The 19709-nt window shown below is 40.7% G+C and overlaps 1 protein-coding gene across 6 annotated transcripts in view; it reads right to left on the bottom strand.

Moving 5' to 3' along the window:
- Positions 1-19709, bottom strand: part of PIBF1 (progesterone immunomodulatory binding factor 1) — a 237684-nt gene that overhangs the window by 13871 nt on the left and 204104 nt on the right. For 2 of the 6 annotated variants that reach the window (XM_051850615.2, XM_051850613.2), the window contains 2 exons: positions 10090-10263; positions 182-295 (listed from right to left, as the gene is read on the bottom strand). The exons of 2 other annotated variants lie outside the window; for them this stretch is intronic. In XM_051850615.2, coding sequence (XP_051706575.2) covers positions 200-295; positions 10090-10263 — 270 coding nt within the window. In that variant the 3' untranslated portion in view covers positions 182-199. The remainder of the gene's footprint in view (positions 1-181; positions 296-10089; positions 10264-19709) is intronic. 2 more of the 6 variants (XM_070048727.1, XM_051850614.2) reach the window with 1 other exon arrangement.

Raw genomic sequence — 19709 nt, forward strand, 5'->3', positions numbered from 1 at the left:
GGCTAATCCCTAATCCTCCACCTAGCGGCGCCGGCACACCAGGTTCTAGTCCCAGTCGGGGCATCGGATTCTGTCCTGGTTGCTCCTCTTCCAGGCCAGCTCTCTGCTGTGGCCTGGGAGTGCAGTGGAGGATGGCCCAAGTGCTTGGGCCCTGCACCCCATGGGAGACCAGGATAAGTACCTGGCTCCTGCCATCGGATCAGCATGGTGCGCCGGTTGTGGCGGCCACTGGAGGGTGAACCAATGGCAAAGGAAGACCTTTCTCTCTCTCTCTCTCTCTCACTGTCCACTCTGCCTGTCAAAAAAAAAAAAAAAAAAAAAAAAAAGAGTGAAACACAAGTGTTCCTTTGCTCTATTATTCACCTTCTTCACTCCACTTTCAACTGGGTAGCAAGTATTACCTTGTCTGCTCATTTTCATTCTCTTGTAGGTTATCTATTGTCTCTTCCAATTGTCCCTACAGTTGCCACTTATTTTCCTCCACTGCCACTTCTACCACTTTATTCATTTCTGGCTGAATTAACATAAAAGTCTGTGGCATCTTCCTTTCCATTCTTGTAATTCATTTTTTATCACGGTTGTCAAGGGCTGAGAATACAAATGTGATCTAGACAGTATTCTCTATGTGCCTTTTATTTAGGGTCTATTACACCGAATTATCATACATGGTTTACTCTGCTGGGCTGCGAGGCACTCAAGGGCAGAGACCATGTGCCTAGAATAAGACATAAAGAAATGAATACTTTTAAAAGAATGTGTCATTGAGCCAAACAACAATTGCACAGGTGGAATTCAGAAAATTTTCAAGATACAACTTAAGAAGGAAGGGAGAAAAGGAGGAAGGAAGGGAGAAAGGGAGGGAGGAAGGAAGGAAAGAGAGGGAGAGGGAGAGGGAGAAGGAGACAGAGGGAAAGAAAAGGAGATGAAATAAAAAAAGAAACTACAGTGGAGACCTCAAAGCCTAAAATTTTTACTATTTTGCCCTTTATAGAAAGAGATTGCTGATTCTTGATAGGTAGCTGTTAAGTTAAGTAGGCAAAATAAAATAGCTCAGATATACAATTAACTGCTTGTATTTTGATACTTCCAGTCTTCTAGCTGAATAGTGGTGTTTCTTTAATCCTACTATCTTAATAAAGTTATTTTCCCTCCCTACTCATAAGATGATGCCTTATGTAACAAAAATTTATATGCCTCTTCAGTTATAACAGAATTAACTTTTTAACTGAGGAAGGCTCTTATTTTACATTTAAGACCTTCATAGGCTAATTTATATGAAGCTCTTTTCATATAAACATTAACATTGCAATAGGCAAATAAATTACTTAAAGGTAACCTTTTGTACTGGGAACAATGCCTTAGCTTTTATGTGCTGGTTTAAGTTAATTATGTTTATAAATTTTGTATAGAAATGGTATAAATTAATAAAAACCTTGAATTGTTGGTGGGGTTTTATCAGGCCCCAAAGTAGCCCAGAAAGCTGCTGTAGAAACAAATGACAAGATTAACTGGAAAACTACCAGAAGTAATTTACTATGTTACAATGTGATTTTGAAGACAAATAACTGATAAGATAGGCCCCTTTGTGTTATCTGGATGTAGCCAAGTAAAACATTAATATATAACTTGGGGATTATAACATATTGAGAAAGTTTGTTAAAATTAGAAGGAATGATGGTTGATAAATGTAGACATGGTAAGCCTGGTGGATTACTCTTGGAATCTAGAAAAAGAGCTAGAGATTAAGAATCTATTAGTGTTTAACCAGTACTACCCCTCTAAGGAAAAGAAAGACTATGCCTGGTAGATACAATTACGTTGTTTTCCAAAAAAGATAAAAGCTGGGACTCAAATAAATACGTGTAAATATTTCCGAATCCTCCCAGGCAGGGTCCCACTTCAGTGAGTCTAGGAGTTGATCCAGCTTTACACCAACTACATGGGAGACTGTGTGAGTTCACTCATCCATCATTTGCCCCTAATGCCACGCTCACTAAGAAATCCTTTATTTATAATAGCACACCAGCAAAGAGGTTGGAGTTAGCATGCCTGACACTAGAAGTGGAAAAATCAGTATCTAAAAAATACAAATGTACAAAGCTAGAGACCATGAAGTCTGGTGACACTCTGATGAGTCTAGATTCAACACGAACACGTGAGACCCGCCAGAGGCAGCTGTTTGACCTAGAGGTTAAGCTGCCAGTTGCGATGCTTACATCCCATATCTGAGCGCCTGGAGCGGAGTCCTGGCTCCATTCTCCATTCCACCTTCCCATAATGCACATCCTGGGAGGTAGTTAGGTCCCTGCCACCCACCTGGGAAATTTGGATTGAGTTCCCAGTTCTAGCTTTGGCCTTATTCAACCCTGGCTATTGAAGGCATTTGGGGGATGAACCAGTGGATGGGAGTTGTCCGTCTATGTCTTTCTCTCTATTCCTCTGTATCTGTGCTGCTCAAAAAAAGAAGCATTATCAGAGCTCTGAAACACAAATTTTACAAAAAACTGTTATAGGTGTGTTGAGCTATTGATGTTCTCAGTTTCCAGTGCCTGGGGTGATGGGAGTAAAATTCAGTTTACCAGTAAAGTGTGTTTATCCTGCTGTGCCCCAAAACTGTTACACTTTTCCACGTGCATCATGACAGCAAGAATGCTGGGAGGCACAGGGTTAGGATATAACTGTGATACACGGCTAGCCCACTGCAGCATCTTGTGTCATGCATCTTAATATGTCCAATAGCACCCACTGTATTACAGACAACTGCTAAATTCCATATTTGATGAAATTACAAACTTTTCCTCATTAATAAATAATGAGAAAACACTATATACTTAAAAATTTTAAAAATTGGGGCAGCGCTATAGGTTAATCCTCCACCTGTGGCGCCGGCACCCCATATGGGCGCCGGTTCTGGTCCCGGCTGCTCTTCTTCTAATCCAGCTCTCTGCTGTGGCCTGGGAAAGCAGTGGAAGATGGTCCAAGAGGTTGGGCCCCTACACCTGTGTGGGAGACCTGGAAGAAGCTCCTGGCTCCTGGCTTTGGATCGGTGTAGTTCCGGCCATTGCGGCCATTTGGGGAGTGAACCAACGGAAGGAGAACCTCTCTCTGTCTCTCCCTCTCACTGTCTGTAACTCTCTCTCTCAAATAAATAAAATCTTAAAAAATTAAAATCTGGAGCCGGCGCCGTGGCTCACTAGGCTAATCCTCCACCTTGCGGCGCCGGCACACCGGGTTCTAGTCCCGGTCAGGGCGCCGGATTCTGTCCCGGTTACCCCTCTTCCAGGCCAGCTCTCTGCTATGGCCAGGGAGTGCAGTGGAGGATGGCCCAGGTGCTTGGGCCCTGCACCCCATGGGAGACCAGGAAAAGCACCTGGATCCTGGCTCCTGCCATCGGATCAGCGCGGTGCGCCGGCTGCAGCGGCGGCCATTGGAGGGTGAACCAACGGCAAAGGAAGACCTTTCTCTCTGTCTCTCTCTCACACTATCCACTCTGCCTGTCAAAAAAAAAAAAAAAAATTAAAATCTGGTAAGACACACATAAAATATGCCATCTTAACCATTTTTAAAGTGACATTATGTAACACATTATTATGTAACCACTAGTACCGTCCATTCACAGAACTCTTTTCATCTTGCATAACTGAAACTCTCTACCCCTCAAACAATAATCCACTCCTATCCCCAGCCCCTACTTCCCTTTCTATTTTTTTTTTTTTTTTCTGACAGGCAGAGTAGACAGTGAGAGAGAGAGACAGAGAGAAAGGTCTTCCTTTTTGCTGTTGGTTCACCCTCCAATGGCCACCGCGGCTGGCGCACCGCGCTGATCCAATGGCAGGAGTTAGGTACTTATCCTGGTCTCCCATGCAGGTGCAGGGCCCAAGCACTTGGGCCATCCTCCACTGCACACCCAGGCCACAGCAGAGAGCTGGCCTGGAAGAGGGGCAACCGGGACAGAATCTGGTGCCCCGACCGGGACCAGAACCCGGTGTGCCGGCGCCGCAAGGCGGAGAGGATTCGCCTAGTGAGCTGCGGCACCACTATTTCTATTAATTTGACTACTTTTGGTATACCTATCTATTTTAATTTCTCTTTTGTCTTAAGGGAAAGTGTTAATTGGTGGTGAACTGACTTATTTCAGACATAAGAATACAAGTAAAAAAGGAAAACAATTTAGATGCAGATAATACCTCCTAAAGACATCCTATTCTTGACTAATGAAAAGGAGCACAAACTAGAAAATACTTTGTAAATGTTGCATTTTTTTGCCTTTATAATTTTTCATAAACTCTCATCTTCAATATGCTAAACATGTTTTAAAGTCAGGTTCAAATAATTCCTTTGTTGCAAGGCAGCTTGGCATCTACCAATATCATATCTATTCTTTCTTTGAATTTCCGCAGCAATCTGTATTTCCTTTAAAGTAGGCCACCTAATTTTGTCTTATACTGTGGTTATTTGTTTATTGTCTTTGATCCTAGAGAAACAGCATCACTAAAGCTGAAACCGTGCAAATGATTAGATAGCCTATCGACTCAGGATAGTTAGCATTCACCTGTTGGCTGCAATTATGTACTTCTCCTTCCAGATGACCACATGCAGCCTTCTAGAGCACTTTTAGAGAATCACCTGGATCAGCTATTTATGTATAAATTATATAAACTTCAATTTGCCCATCCAATATATGTCAGCAATGAGCTAATCAATATAGGGCTAGATCTGAACTTCATTATTAATACACTACAGTTCAGATATTTTATACGTGACGATGCTGCATACTTTTATTATGCTGCTTATGGAGTCTAAGGCTGTTTATTTTTTAAAAGTTTTCTTTCTTTATTTAAAAAGAAGAATGACAGAGAAAGAGAGATCACTCTTCCATCTGCTAGTTCCCTCCCCAAATGGCCACAATGGCCAGGGCTAGGCCAGGCCAAAGCCAGCAGCCCAGAACTCCATCTGGGTCTCCCATGTGGGCAGCAGGGGCCCAAGCACTTGGGTTATCTTCTGCTGCTTTCCCAGGAGCACTAGTAGGGAGCTGCATCAGAAGTGGAACAGCCAGGTCTCAAATTGGTGTCCATTATGGGATGCCGGTGTGCATGCACTGCAGGCAGCTGCTTAACCTGCTGTACCACAATGTGGGTCCCTGTTTATTTTAATGCTTACAATCTATAAAAAGGATTGCAGCAGGGTTGCTAGTGTCTGCTTTTTGAAGAAGGTATTAAGAAATTAGTGACAATGATGTGATTCCTGAGTATAAGTGGTATTTTTTGGAAAGAAATGGCAGCAGAAATGTAGCAAGAGTCCCATGCTCCGAGGGTAGAAAAAAGGAAAGTTGCTCTAAAGGGGATTAGAAAGCTCTGGGGTTCTCTAGCAAGGAGACAGGTCAGGCTAGAAAAACAGGCTAGCACAGCAAAAGCTGTCCTGAGACACAAAGTAGGTGATTGGAGGGGAATGAACTGGCTGTTTCTGAGTGAAAGAGACTGGAGTGATGTTGATTGTTGCAGAAGCACTAGGGACTACAGTCAGGGGAGCTGCTACTTTCACTGTCCTGAAGTATAGTTTAAACTTCAATCCCCCTACCCAGTCTAGAGTTTTAACAGGCAAGAAGATAACTCAATTGGAGAAACAAACAACTGCTTCCCCCTCTTAGCAAATATTTAAATAAGCATCTGCTTTGTTCAACCTCTGCACAGGACAATAGGAATACACACAGCTTCTGTCCTTAGGTGCTTACATTTTGTGGTTCAATCTAGTTATCCTTGGTGCATCAAATGCCTTAACAACTCTGTCACAGGTGTGATTTCAATGGCCAGAGCTTTTCTTTAAAATGCACCTTTTGAAGTTGTCTTCATATGTAAATATCACATGAACACTGCAAAGTGTTTGCAATAAATATAAAAAAGCACATAAAGAAAAATACCAAGTTCTTATTTCTCCTCCTCCTTTACATGACAACTCTGTTCCCGCCCCATTACCCAGTATTAACTTTGTGTAGCTTTGTGTGTGATTTCCTCATGTTTTCAATGGATAAACACGTGCCCCTCCATTACTGAATTTAATATCAATTAAAGTACCTACAGCAAATAAAATCAGCCAAGAGATCTGGAAGTAAATTAGAAAGGTTTTCATTTTAATGTATCGATTTTTAAAAAAAATTATTTTATTTATTTAAAAGGCAGACAGAGAGCGCGGTGTCTCCTACCTGCTGGCTTTCTCCTCAAATGCCCACAACAGCTGGGACTGCACCAGGCCCAAGTTAGGAGCTGGGAAGTCAATGTGGGTCTTGCTTGTGAGTGGCAGGGACCCGAGTACTAGAGTCATTCCCTGCTGCCTCCCAGGTAAACATTAGCAAGAAACTGCAATAGGAAGCGCAGCTAGGATTGAATCCAGGCGCCCTGACTTGGGATGCACACATCCAAAATGGCATCTTGACTGCTTCCATTAAATGCTCACCACTAGAAAATGTTCTCATTTTAGCTAAGAAACCATGAGATTATCAAATGACATTACTAGATCTTATTTCAAATACTTGCATTGTAAGTTCCTTGCTAACACGATCAAAGAAAATGTTAAGTATTGGTAGGAAAAACTGAAAATAATCAAAAGAATAAAAATTATGATGCCTTAATAGCATATTAGTTAAAAAGGAGTCCTGTATGTATTTCATGTAACTTCCCTCCTAATTTTACAGATAAGTTGTTAAGTGACTTGCCCTAGGTAACCCAGGCAGTCATATTGCTAATTCTGCATTAGCACACAGTCTTGATCTGACTGGTTTATAGCACTACTTCTCAGTTTTCAAGAGCACACAGTTGAGCTCATACCTCTTTTGAAAAGTATTCCCTTGGGGCTTGTGTGCGGCACAGCGAGTTGGGCTATGGCTTGGATGCTGGCATCCCATATCTGAGTGCCAGTTCAAGTCCTTGCTGCTCTGCTTCCAATCCAGCTCCCTGTGGATACACCTGGGAAGGCAGCTCATGATGATCCAAGTACTTGGGCCCCTGTCACCTATGTGGAAGACAAGATGGACTTCTGGGCTTTCAGGCGTGGCCTGGCCCAGTCCCAGCCATTGTGGCTATTTGTGGAGTGAAACAGTGGATGGAATCTCTCTCTCTCCCTTCCTCTCCCCCTCTCTCCTTCCCTCCCTCTCTTTGTCATTTTCCTTTCAAATAAATAAATAAATATTTTTAAAAAAGAAAAAATTTCCTTATTATCAACAAAATGTTTTTTGCACAACAAAATAAAGAATGTAGATAATCAAAAAGAAATAAATACAAGGCACTCAATTCATCCTTTACGTAGTGAATTTTCTTAATTTTATCTTCATTGTGTAACCTTATCTTGAGGTATTGAGGAAATCTTACTCATGCCCTGGCTATAGGCAGGATTTCAAGAAATCACAATCAGACTGTCAAAGTCAAGTCAGAAATGGAGGAGGAGGTCAGGTTCAGCAGAAGTTCACTGCTTGGAAGAGAACAGTGTCAGAAAAGTAGATCAGAGAGTTCTGATAGGCTTTAAATATAAGGCTCTAGCTTGTGTTTTTCTTTCTTTCTTTCTTTTTTTTTTAAGATGTATTTATTTATTTGAAAGACAGAGTTGCAGAGAGAGAGAGAGAGAGGTCTTCTATCTGCTGGTTTACTTCCCAGATGACTGCAATGACCGAAGCTGCGCCGATCCTAAGCCAGGAGCCAGGAGCTTCTTCTGGGCCTCCCACATGGGTGCAGGGGCCCAAGGACTTGGGCCATCCTCTACTGCTTTCCCAGGCCATAGCAGAGAGCTGGATTGGAAGAGGAGCAGCCTGGACTCAAACCAGCGCCCACATGGGATGCTGGCACTGAAGGTGGCGGCTTTACCCGCTATGCCACAGTGCTGGCCCCTATCTTGTGTTTTCCATCTGACTTTATTTTCCTATTAAAGTCTACGTGTTCAGTCTGCTTGCTTCCTTAGATTATAATACAATGCACATAGCACAGCATCTTCCACTACCTCTTCCCCCTGCCCTGGAAACTTCCTTAGCTACAGTCCTGAATAAATAGCCCAAGGTGGCTATCTTTGGCATCACGTGACCTCTGCTCACCAGTAAGAAGGGCAGCCATTCTGTAGGTTGGCTAATGACCTGAGGAACTCTTTTTTTTTTTTTTTTTTTTTTTTTTGACAGGCAGAGTTAGACAGTGAGAGAGAGACAGAGAGAAAGGTCTTCCTTCTGTTGGTTCACCTTCCGTTGGTTCACCCCACTAAATGGCCACTACGACCTGCGCGCTATGCCGATCCAAAGCCAGAAGCCAGGTGCTTCCTCCTGGTCTCCCATGTGGGTGCAGGGCCCAAAGACTTGGGCCATCCGACCTGAGGAACTCTTGCCACAGGACTACCAGCTAAGAGGGTGGCCTGTGACTATTAGATTCTCATCCTACGAAAATAGAGGGAGAGCTAGGTTAAGAGAGAGCAGATGTGGAAAGGATGCAAACAAACATTCCTGTAGACAAAGGGCCATAGCAGGTTAATAAGGAAGTGGAAACCATGAGTAAGCAGAAACCAGGAGAGAAGGAAAGAGAAGGTGTACTACAGAGGGGGAGATCCATGGATTCAGCTGCTCAAAGTCCGAGAGCTGCCTTGGGTCCAGGCTGGTCAACGGAGGCTTCCTGTTTTCTCCATCCCCACAGTGCAGCCTCCATTCCTACTACGTGTATCCTCACAATAATTGTCCCATATTTGATTCTTATTGCAACTTTGCCTTATTTTTAAAAAAATTAGGTTTACATAACCTCTAGGAAACCTTTCATCTCACTGATCCTCAGTAGCATTATCTGCATGTATTAGATCAGAAGTTCCTATATTTGGTTGATTATTATAATGCTCTAAGGAGTTTTTTTTTTTAAATTAAGATTCTGGGGACTCACTATATTAGAGTAAAAGAGAAATTCTTGCTGGCTTTAAGTCTAAATGTTTAGAAGGTAAAAATCAGGGTGGGTGTTTGGTGCAGGGGTTAAGCTGGGCGGGGGATGTCCACAACCCATATCAGCATGTCTAAGTTTGAGTCCTGGCTCCTAATTCGAAGTTCCTGCTAATGCAAACCCTGGGAGGAAGCTGGTTACGGCTTTAGTATTTGGGTCTCTGTTACCCACATGGGAGAACTGAATTGAATTCTGGGCTCCTGGCTTCAGTCTGGCTCAGACCCTGCTGCTGCAGGCAGTTGAGAGGTGAACCAGTGGTTGGAAGATTTCTTTCTGTCTCTCAGACTTTAAAATAAAATGAAAATAAATGTACAAGAATTTTTAAAGAGAGTAAAAATCGTGGTTCTTTTGAGAATGAAAACATGGCCCGGGCACCATGTTGAAGTATTTAACAACATCACTCCTATTTTGATTCTATCATCCTTTTATCCCCATTCTTATTTTTTAAAATAAGTAATTTTCTTTTCTTTTTTTCTTTTTTTTTATTTTTTGACAGGCAGAGTGGACAGTGAGAGAGAGAGACAGAGAGAAAGGTCTTCCTTTGCCATTGGTTCACCCTCCAATGGCCGCCGCGGCCGGCGCACTGCGGCCGGTGCACCGCGCTGATCTGATGGCAGGAGCCAGGTACTTATCCTGGTCTCCCGTGGGGTGCAGGGCCCAAGTACTTGGGCCATCCTCTACTGCACCCCCTGGCCACAGCAGAGAGCTGGCCTGGAAGAGGGGCAACCGTGACAGAATCCGGTGCCCCGACCGGGACTAGAACCCGCTGTGCCGGCACCGCAAGGCGGAGGATTAGCCTAGTGAGCCGCAGTGCCAGCCAAAATAAGTAATTTTCAATAATCCCTAATTTATTTTCCCTACCTTTTATCTAAATTTGTCTTATTTCTTTTTTCTTGGACTGATTTCTGTGCATACACATTTTTACCCGAGGTAAGTGCTAGATTTAAGATAACTTCTGGGCAAGTTTAGAAATACAGAATCCAACTATCATCTGTAAAATAGATACAGAAAAGGGATGATAGCAGACTCCTTCAGTCCCTTTTATGAAACTATTAAAGTTAGTTTACCATCAATCTGAATGAGAAGAAAAAATTTAAGTAAAATATATGTAGTAAAAATCAGCAAGGAAAAGCATACTCACAAAAAGTGTTGGCTTGGGTATAAATATATTGTCTTCATGTTCTCTGGGCACATTCAAGGCCTGTGATTTCTGATTTTCTGTTGCAGGTTTTGATTCTGCTTTCGTCAGAAGTAAGCTGTTCTGAGCATGTTTACTACGCATATTAATGAGAATCTGCTTCATCGCTGCCAATTCCTGTTGATATATGAAAACAGAAGAAAATGGCAAATATGATTTTGGCAAGCAGACTAATAATGATTGATGTTGAAATATTTACTTTTCTTTAAGTAGAAGAAATATTTGAGGTAATTATACTACATCAATGAAGAAAGTTGTGAAAATAATAAAATGTTAATGTACCCTGATCATGCACAGGAACTTATAATCATCAGTAAGTATGATATCACTTTTAGTATAACTGACATATAGTGGTTTCCACATCCTTCAGTCTATGAGAGTCATTGTGGTGCTTCAAAAACTACAAATGGTGCCTGTATCCCACTCTAGAGAGCGTGACATACTTGGCGTGGAGTGTACGGTCTGGGTTTTGGAATATTTTAAATATTCCAGGTGATCCCAATGGACAGAGATTTGGGAACCACTGGCATAATTACTTTCCATTGTAGATTTTCTACACATGAGGGTTCTTCAAAAAGTTTGTGAAAAGTGGAATTAAAAGATACATTTATTTTGATGCAATTTTCAAAAAGATTTATTTATTTATTTGAAAGGCAGAGTTACAGAGACAGAGAGCGAGAGACAGAGATCTTCCCATCTGTTGGTTCACTTCCCAAATGGCTGCAATGGCTAGGGGTAGGCCAGGCTGAAGCCAGGAACCTGGAACTCCAACTGGGTCTCCCCCATGTGAGTGACAGAGCCCAAGCACTTGGACTGTCTCCTGCTGCTTTCACAGGCACATTAGCAAGGAGCTGGATAGGAAGGGGAGCAACCAGGACTGAATCAGTGCCATGAGATGCTGATGTTGCAGGTGGCAGCTTAATCTGCCACACTACAATGCTGGCCCTGATGCAATTTTTAAAAATGTTTATTTATTTTCATATACTTGAAGGCAGAGCAAGAGCGAGAGAGAGGTGTGTCAAGACAGAGAAGCTCAGAGATCTTCCATCTGCTGGTTCACATTCTTTTTTAAAATATGCTTAATGTATTTTTTAAAAAATATTTATTTTTTTACTTGAAAATCAGAGTTACATAGAGAGAAGGAGAGGCAGAGAGAGAGAGAGAGAGAGAGAGAGAGGTCTTCCATCCACTGGTTCACTCCCCAATTGGCCACAACGCCAATCCAAAGCCAGGAGCCAGTAGCTTCTTCTGGGTCTCCCATGCGGGTGCAGGGACTCAAGGACTTGGGCCATCTTCCTCAGCTTTCCTAGGTCATAGCAGAGAGCTGGATTGGAAGAGGAGCAGCCGGGGCTCGAACCAGCACTCATAGGGGATGCCAGCACTGCAGGGGGTGGCTTTACCCGCCACACCACAGTGCTGGCCCCTGGTTCGCTTTCTAAATGACTGCAGCAGCTGCGGCTGAGCCAAGCTGAACGCAGAAGACTAGATTTAAGCCAAGTTTCCCATGTGCATGGCAGGAACTCAGTTATTGGACTATCATCTGCTGCTTCTCAACACGCACTAGCAGGAAGCTGGATCATTAACACAGCAGCTGGCACTTGAATCCAGGCCTCCTGATATAGGATGCAGATGTCTCAAGAGGTGGCTTAACCTGCTGTGCCACAAAATCAGTCCCTGTTGCAAAAATTTTGAAGTCCATGCATACAAGAGGTCTTTAGAAAGTTTGTGGAAAATGTGTATTATGAAAAAACTATGCATGGATTTCAAAATTTTTTTTGCACCAAATAAACTCATCTTTTACATTCATTTTTCAAACATTTTGAAGTACATTCACTTATTGAGATTAGGTACTTTTTATCTTCTCCCTCTTAAACTGTCCCATAATCTTTATGAAGTCTTATATAAAGATGGTAGAGAAAAAGGGTCCAAATCTTTTTTTTTTTTTTTTGGCTACAAACCAACAGTTGAAGCAGTGAGTTTAAAATAGCTCCAGAATTTCTTTAGGCATATTATCCCCTAATTCTTTCATGGATATTAAGTGGAGTTGGCTTTCATTGCCTTGTGAACCAAGAATTAATTATGCTGGACTTTTTGAAGAATTCAGATAAAAAATTTCATCCATTCCTTCTTCCAAACCTATTTTGTCTATTATTTTTTTCCCATAACCAACTCTTAGCATTTAATTAGTGGATATTTCTGATTAATTACTAAACAGCTTTATCAAACACAAAAATATGGGGAGATGACAGACTAAACTCCCGTTTACCTTATTTATCTGTGGAGTAGTAGCAGGCTGTGTAATAGATCATTTTTTCCTATTTATTTTATCTTCTTGCCAAGACGCAGAAGTTATGGTGAGAGAAAGATGTTTTGCTCCCTTCTACTAATCTGTTTATAGACATCAGCTCCGTGTCAGAGCAAGTTCCTACAGGCCTTTCTTTTCTGGCTGTCATTAGTTCTATTTAGAACCATCTAGCTTGAGTGTGTATTTTAAAACAGAGCTGCTGAGTTTAAGCCTCACTGCCTTAGTAGATTTTAGGAGCAGAGAGGAGCTGGAAGAAATAGTGCCAGAATTCTTCTTCTTTTCTGCAGGATGGGGCTGTCTTGCCCAATGTACATACAAAGGTATATACCTTCAGACAGCTGCTATTTGGATCTCTGGGGTTTCTTCTGCTTTCCATGTTATGTTATATAATTTATATGCTCCTCTATGATGAGGTATATAACCACTGACTTAATGTTTAACATGTCTGATGTGAAGTTGGATTTTAGCTCCTATTTGACTTACTAAGATAAGTAGAAGAGAAAGGGGAACTGACAGTCTTCCAGCCTATTAAAAAGAACTTTCTAGGGTGGGTATTTGGCCTAGCAGTTAAGCTGCCCATGTCAGAGTGCCTGGGTTCAATTCCTGGCTCTGGCTCCCAATTCTAGCTTCCTGGTAATGCTGCCACATACCCTGGGAGGCAGCAAGTGATGGCTCAAGTCACTGGGTTCTTGTTACCACATGAGAATCTGGATTGGATTCCCAGTTCTAGTTTCAGCCTGGTCCAGTCTTGGCCCTTATGGGCATTTTGGGAATGAACGACTGGATGGGAACTCTCTCAGCCTTGTTTAGATTAAAACACACATACACAGAAAAAAAAAAAAAAAAAAGAGAGAATAACTTTGTATTTGAAAGAACATCTTTTTACTTCCTATAACTCTTGTGTCTTGGTATGAAGATAAAATAAAATAATAGGAAAAATTATATCCAATAGCACTTACCATTATTCTACAAATAAATAAGGTAAAAGGAGTTTAGTGTATCATACCTACTAGGATGGAGGTAGGGAGAGGGGAGGAGATGAAGAGGGGGAAAAGGAAGGAGTTGAATGCTGTGGTAGGCAGAGGGTTTCAGCTCACAAATATACTAAAGGAGGTCATAATTTTGTTTTCCTTTGGCTTCCTTTTGTTGCTGGTATACAAACAGTAAACAGATCACCCTTAATGTTGGTCAGGGAAATTCATGTCTTTGCTTTTCCAGACTAGGATCACTCCAATCTGAGGTGCTTCCAATGCTACTGTTGTTCAGCTCATAATATAAACAATAGTATGGTTTCTGAAATCCAGGTAAAGAACTCTTTAAAAGCAAAAAAATTCTGTAAAGTTGTTATTAGGATAATACAGTCACAGTGGATACTGAAATGACATTTGGAACACATTTTTTCAGTTTCAGTATGTCTGGCTTATATGATATCTTTCACATCACTGGTAAATTTGAGCAAATATCACTTTAATGCTAGTATCCATAGAACCAATATACACTGAGCACACAGTCAAGAACATGTAGAGGTAATATTTCAGTATTAGGTTAGAGGTCAAAGATACACCTCTTCTTGACACTATTATTAATTGTGTAAACTCAGGCAGCCTGATTTGGTTCAGTGAGCTTCAGTTGCCTAACTGATAAAATGTATGCTTGTGTTACCTTTTTAAATTTTTGCCAGTCTGATAAGTGTTTTGATATGTTTATTTTGCAACTCTTCTACTGTGAGGTTGAGCAGCTTTTCATGTATTAAGGGCATTTCCTTTCCTGCTGCTATCTTTTGTCCATTTTCTACTGGGTGGTGAGTGGTCATTTTCTTTCTTTCTTTCTTTCTTTCTTTCTTTCTTTCTTTCTTTCTTTCTTTCTTTCTTTCTTTCTTTCTTTCTCTCTCTCTCTCTCTCTCTCTCTCTTTCTCTCTTTCCCTTCCTTCCTTCCTTCCTTCCTTCCTTCCTTCCTTCCTTCCTTCCTTCCTTCCTTCCTTCCTTCCTTCCTTCCTTCCTTCCTTCCTTCCTTCCTTCCTTCCTTCCTTCCTTCCTTCCTTCCTTCCTTCCTTCCTTCCTTCCTTCCTTCCTTCCTTCCTTCCTTTTGACAGGCAGAGTTAGTGAGAGAGAGAGAGAGAGAGAAACATAGAGAAAGGTCTTCCTTTTTCCATTGGTTCACCCCCCAATGGCATGCTGCAGCCGGCGTGCCAGGAGCTAGGTGCTTCTTCCTGGTCTCCCATGCGGGTGCAGGGGCCCAAGTACTTGGGCCATCCTCCAGTGCCCTCCCGGGCCACAGCAGAGAGCTGGACTGGAAGAGGAGCAACCAGGACTAGAACCCGGTGCCCATATGGGATGCCAGCGCCGCAAGCAGAGGATTAACCAAGTGAGCCATGGCACCGGCCCCTCCAGTTTACTTTTCTTTTATGTAACTTTATTTATGCCTTTCCCTCCCACCCCCCCCTTTTTTGTTGTTGTACAAAACTTCTGATGGTGATGTACCTGAATGTGTCAATCTTTCATGTTCTTTTCCACATTTTTCCTTAGGTTATTTTTATGCTGATCTGTTTGAAGTTCATACTGGTTTATGGTGAAAGGTATGAATCCAGTATCTTTCCCCATAAGATGGCTACCCTATAACAACATGATGTACTAAAAAAGACTTTCCTCCCCCCCCCCCAGTGCTATCTTTATTACATACTAAACTTCCATTGTATATCATTTATTCTGGACTTTAAACTCTGTTCCAACAGTCTGTCTATTCATGTACCCATGTCACACTGTTTTAGTGTTTAATGATTGAAGTTTTTTTCCAGTTACATTCTTGGAGATAAGCAGAGGAATAATGTTGAATTACAAAATATTAGTAAGAACTGACTTGTTTATGAGGTTGAGTCTTCCCAGCCATCAAAGTATTTTAATATATTTTACCTACATTTTTGGCAAAAATTGTTCTCCCAAAGTTGATGTTACTACTACAATGAAATGAACATGATTCATGAGATCTCAATTTAAAAACTGACAAGCAAACAACAAATAAACCAGCATAATATGCTAGACATAGCAATCTTCATTGTCACTACTTAATTGACTCTTTTGGTAAAATGAAATCATCCTGAAACCCAGTTTATTTCTAACCTGGTTTGGCTTTACCCTGTGTCTGGCTCATGGTTGCTGGCTCCCTCTCCTGTTTAAGATTCTGACTTATTTTTAAATTAATTACTTATGTAGAGGGAATAGATTTCATGTATTTTATATATACAGTTTTAAGGACATAATGATACTTCCTACCCACACTCCTTCCATTCCTATTTTTCTTTTAGTTTTTGTGATGACATTCTCTCAAGATTCTGTACTTACTGTCTACACTTCAGTTTTGCATTTTACTTCTCTACTTTCCGATTCTGCTTCTTTCTTTTACAGGTGGACTTTGCTGATTGATCTGTAAGCTTATTTGAAAGTACTGTCTAATGATTTGTAAATACTGTTCACTGTAGAGCAGAGAGGGTGATTTGATAGAAAAACAAAACCTATCATGTTCAAAGAAGAATGTTCAAAGTATCAAGTTCAACTGGATTCCTTTTCTTGTAGCGCAGATTGCTCAAAATCATGTCATTTGGTTAGGTTTCTACATGAATCTCAACTTTTAGAAAAAATTTCCCCTCTTCTCACAATTTCTTTTTTCTTTGTCATTAAGGAAGCAATGTATGCCTTTTATAATTTGGCTGCTTTTTAAAACATTAATTTATCTTTTAATCCTACTTCCATGAACTTTTATTATTTTTTATTTGTCTGAAAGGCAGAATATCAGAGAAAAGTGGAAGAGGAAGAGGGGGAGGGAAGGAAGAAGGAAAAAGGGGGAAGAGGTAGAGGGAGAGAGAGAGAGAGAGACATCCTCTTTTTGCAGGTTCACTGTCCAAATGCCTGCAACAGCCTGGGCTGGGCCAGGCCAAAGCTAGGAGCCAAGAATTCCATTGAGATCTCCCACATCGGGAGAAGGAATCCAAATACTTGGGCCATCTTTGCTGATTCCTAGGCACATCAGTAGGAAGCTGGATAGGAAGTGGAGGCAGGACTCAATCCCTGGCACTCCATTATGGGATGCAGGTGTCCCATGTGGAGGTTTAACCCGCTGCACTGCAATGCCCAGCCTTGTCTATCTTCCTAATCATGGTGTTTGCTGGGATCAATTTTCTGTTGACTGCTTTTATGACTGATGGACAACCATTACTCTGAAATTTCTTTTTATTGCACAACTTGGCAAATTCCATTAAATTCTTGGACCTTTCTTTTCATCTTTTTGTTATTTGGTGGTATATACTTTATTAATTTTCTGAGAGGATACTGTGGGAGAAAGTATTGTGCTTTGATACTATTACTTCTGTCTTCCAGAACGAAAGTTTTAAGAACTATGATGCCAATCTAATTTCTCTGTAAGTATTTTCTCTTTGGAATCTTCTATATAATTTTGTTTCCCCCTGTTTATTTCCACCTTTGAACCTTTTTGTAAGTTTTAGGAAAGCTCCTTGATTTTTCTACATCTTTTAAAGGCATTTTTAGTATAACTTCATGATATTGGCTTTGGCAGTTTTTGAAAATATCACAGAATTTTGCTCACTGATTTTTACTTTATGGAAATACCACTTTCTCAAATGTTTCTGAAAAAACTAATTGAGACACTTTGTAAGTTCTTTTCTGCTCTGGAATTCTTTTTTGGTTTGTTTTCTTTGGTGAACGGGGCCCTTTCTGATTTTTCCCTTTTATGTTATTTTTCTTCCAGTTTCTTAGAGTTTTTTTGTTGTGTGTCCCAATTTATGAATGAGGGACCAGTTCACATGCTTTACTTCTGCTCTAGGCTACTTATCTGGATGACACAGTATACACGGGTAAGATAATCTGTCTAGCAGGATTCACTGTAAGGACCTCACGGAGAAAGTAGACTCTGCCCCAAATGACAAAATGTGGAGTACCCTAACCTGGAGCTCACATTCTGGCAGTTCCAGCCTATGCCTGGTGGATGCTTCATTAACTTAGTCATTTCCAAAAAATATCTTAAAAAATGCTTGTATTTTAAAATTATATAATTATCACTTACTCATCATAAAATTCAAACTGTAAAACTCCCTCACTTCAATCTTCTTTTCTTTTTACTACTTGAGACTTTTAAATATTGTATAACAGCATCTGATTTATAATAATAATTTGAATATGCTTTTATACTAATTTTCAAAAGCTAACAGTATAATTTTAGCACATCAAATATACAAAAATATCCAAAAGTACTAGGACAAGTGAGTTATTAAAATCAAAAAATGAAGAACTGTCTCTGACCATACCACTGAAATGTAGGATAAAACTAAAACAAAACAAATCATATTTCAGTATAATAATTGCTTTTCAAAAACAAGTTAAGGTCAGGGACATTCTTATGAAATTTGTAGATGATGATATTATGATGATTTTTAGAGCACAATCTCCATCAGACAGATAAATTGCTTTCTTGAATCCAAAAGCATGTATCTTGGTCATTTAATATTATCTATTCACATAGAGTGGTAGCACATTAAAACAGCTCAACTGCAGAGCAGCTGTTTAATAGTATTGCATAGCTGATGCCAATAAATTGCTGAAAGTTGTAAACTCTGCAAAGATGTTGGCAAGGGGACACATAGATAGCATTTCTTGATGAAAATAGCTCTGACAAGCATAATGCAAACTATGTGCTCCCCTGGAGGTTAAATGGAAGTGCTTTTATATATGAATAACAATGTATCATGACTAAGAAGGTGAATAATTCTGTGCATCTCTCTTGAAGTAACATAAGGTAAAAACCAACCTCAGTTTAAACCAAGTACAAACACAGTTCATATTTTAAAATTTCATCCAAAATTATATTTAAATAATAATTTTATTATGGAGGTGTTCAAAGATACAAAAACAGACAGCATACTGAGTTCCCAGTTTGCATTACATAATTTCAGCTTTTACCAACATTGACAAAACTGTTTTTCTGTTTTCTAAAAAGTTTTATTTATTTATTTATGAGAGAAAGAGAGAGAGAGTGAGCACGTCCTTCCATTTACTGGCTCATTCTCCAAATGCTTACAATGGCCTGGACTGGGTCATGCTGAAGCTTGGAGGCAGGAATCCAATCCAGGTCTCCCAAGTGGATGGTAGGAACCCAACTACTCTAGCCATCACTCGCTACCTCTCAGGGTGTGCGTTAGCAGGAAGCTGGAATTGGGAGTGGAGCTTAGACACAAACCCAGGCACTCCAATCTGGGATGTGGGTAACCAGTGTTATAACTATCAGCCAAACACTTGCCTTTACTATTTTTGAGCTTTACTGAGATAATTTGGATAGCATGTGGTTTCTTGAATTCAGGTGTATAATTCAATTGTTTTTAGTATACAGACAGTCCTGAACTTAGAATGGTTCATGTTACAATTTGTCGACTCTATGATATTGCAAAAGTGACAGGCATTGAATAGAAGCCATAACCCAAATTTTGAATTTTGCTCATTTCTGGGTGATATATGGGACAACGCTCTCCAGTGATTCTGGGCAGGAGCAGATCACACAGGAAACTACTGATACAACCTTCTGCTCCTGTGTGCTCTCAGTACTATACATTAATTAGTGGTAGCTACCTCGACTCATTTACCCTCTGCATAGTATTCAGTAAATTACATGAGCTTTCAACATTTTGTTATAAAACAGACTTTATGTGCCCAACTGAGGGCTAATGTGTCCAGAGCATGTTTAAGGTAGGCTAGGCTAAGCTCTGGTGTTCATTATGTTCAATGTGTCAAAAACATTTCGCACTTCAGATATTTTCACTTACTGTTGAGTTTATTTAGATGTAAGCCCATCGTAAGTCATAAGCGGCAACCTTACTCATAGACACATGAACCCACTTCAGAGTCAATTTTAAAATATTTTCCAGGGGTTTGGCATTGTCACATTGTGGGTAAAGCTACTGCCTGTGATACTGGCATCCCATATGGGAACTGGTTTGTGTCCCAGCTACTCTACTTCTGATCCAGCTCCCTGCTAATGTGCCTGGAAAAGCAGTGAAAGACGACCCATGTGCTTAGGTTCTTGCCACCCATGTGGGAGACCAGATGAAGCTCCTGACTTCTGGCTTAGGTCTGGCCTAGCACTGGTCTAGCCCTGGCTGTGGCAGCCATCTGGGGAGTGAACCAGTGGACAGAAGATCTCTCTCTGTCTCTCTCGCTCTATAACTTTTTTAAATAAATGAATAAATCTTTAAAAAAAT

Source organism: Oryctolagus cuniculus, chromosome 9 (genome assembly GCF_964237555.1).
Source record: "Oryctolagus cuniculus chromosome 9, mOryCun1.1, whole genome shotgun sequence".
Classification (NCBI taxonomy): domain Eukaryota; kingdom Metazoa; phylum Chordata; class Mammalia; order Lagomorpha; family Leporidae; genus Oryctolagus; species Oryctolagus cuniculus.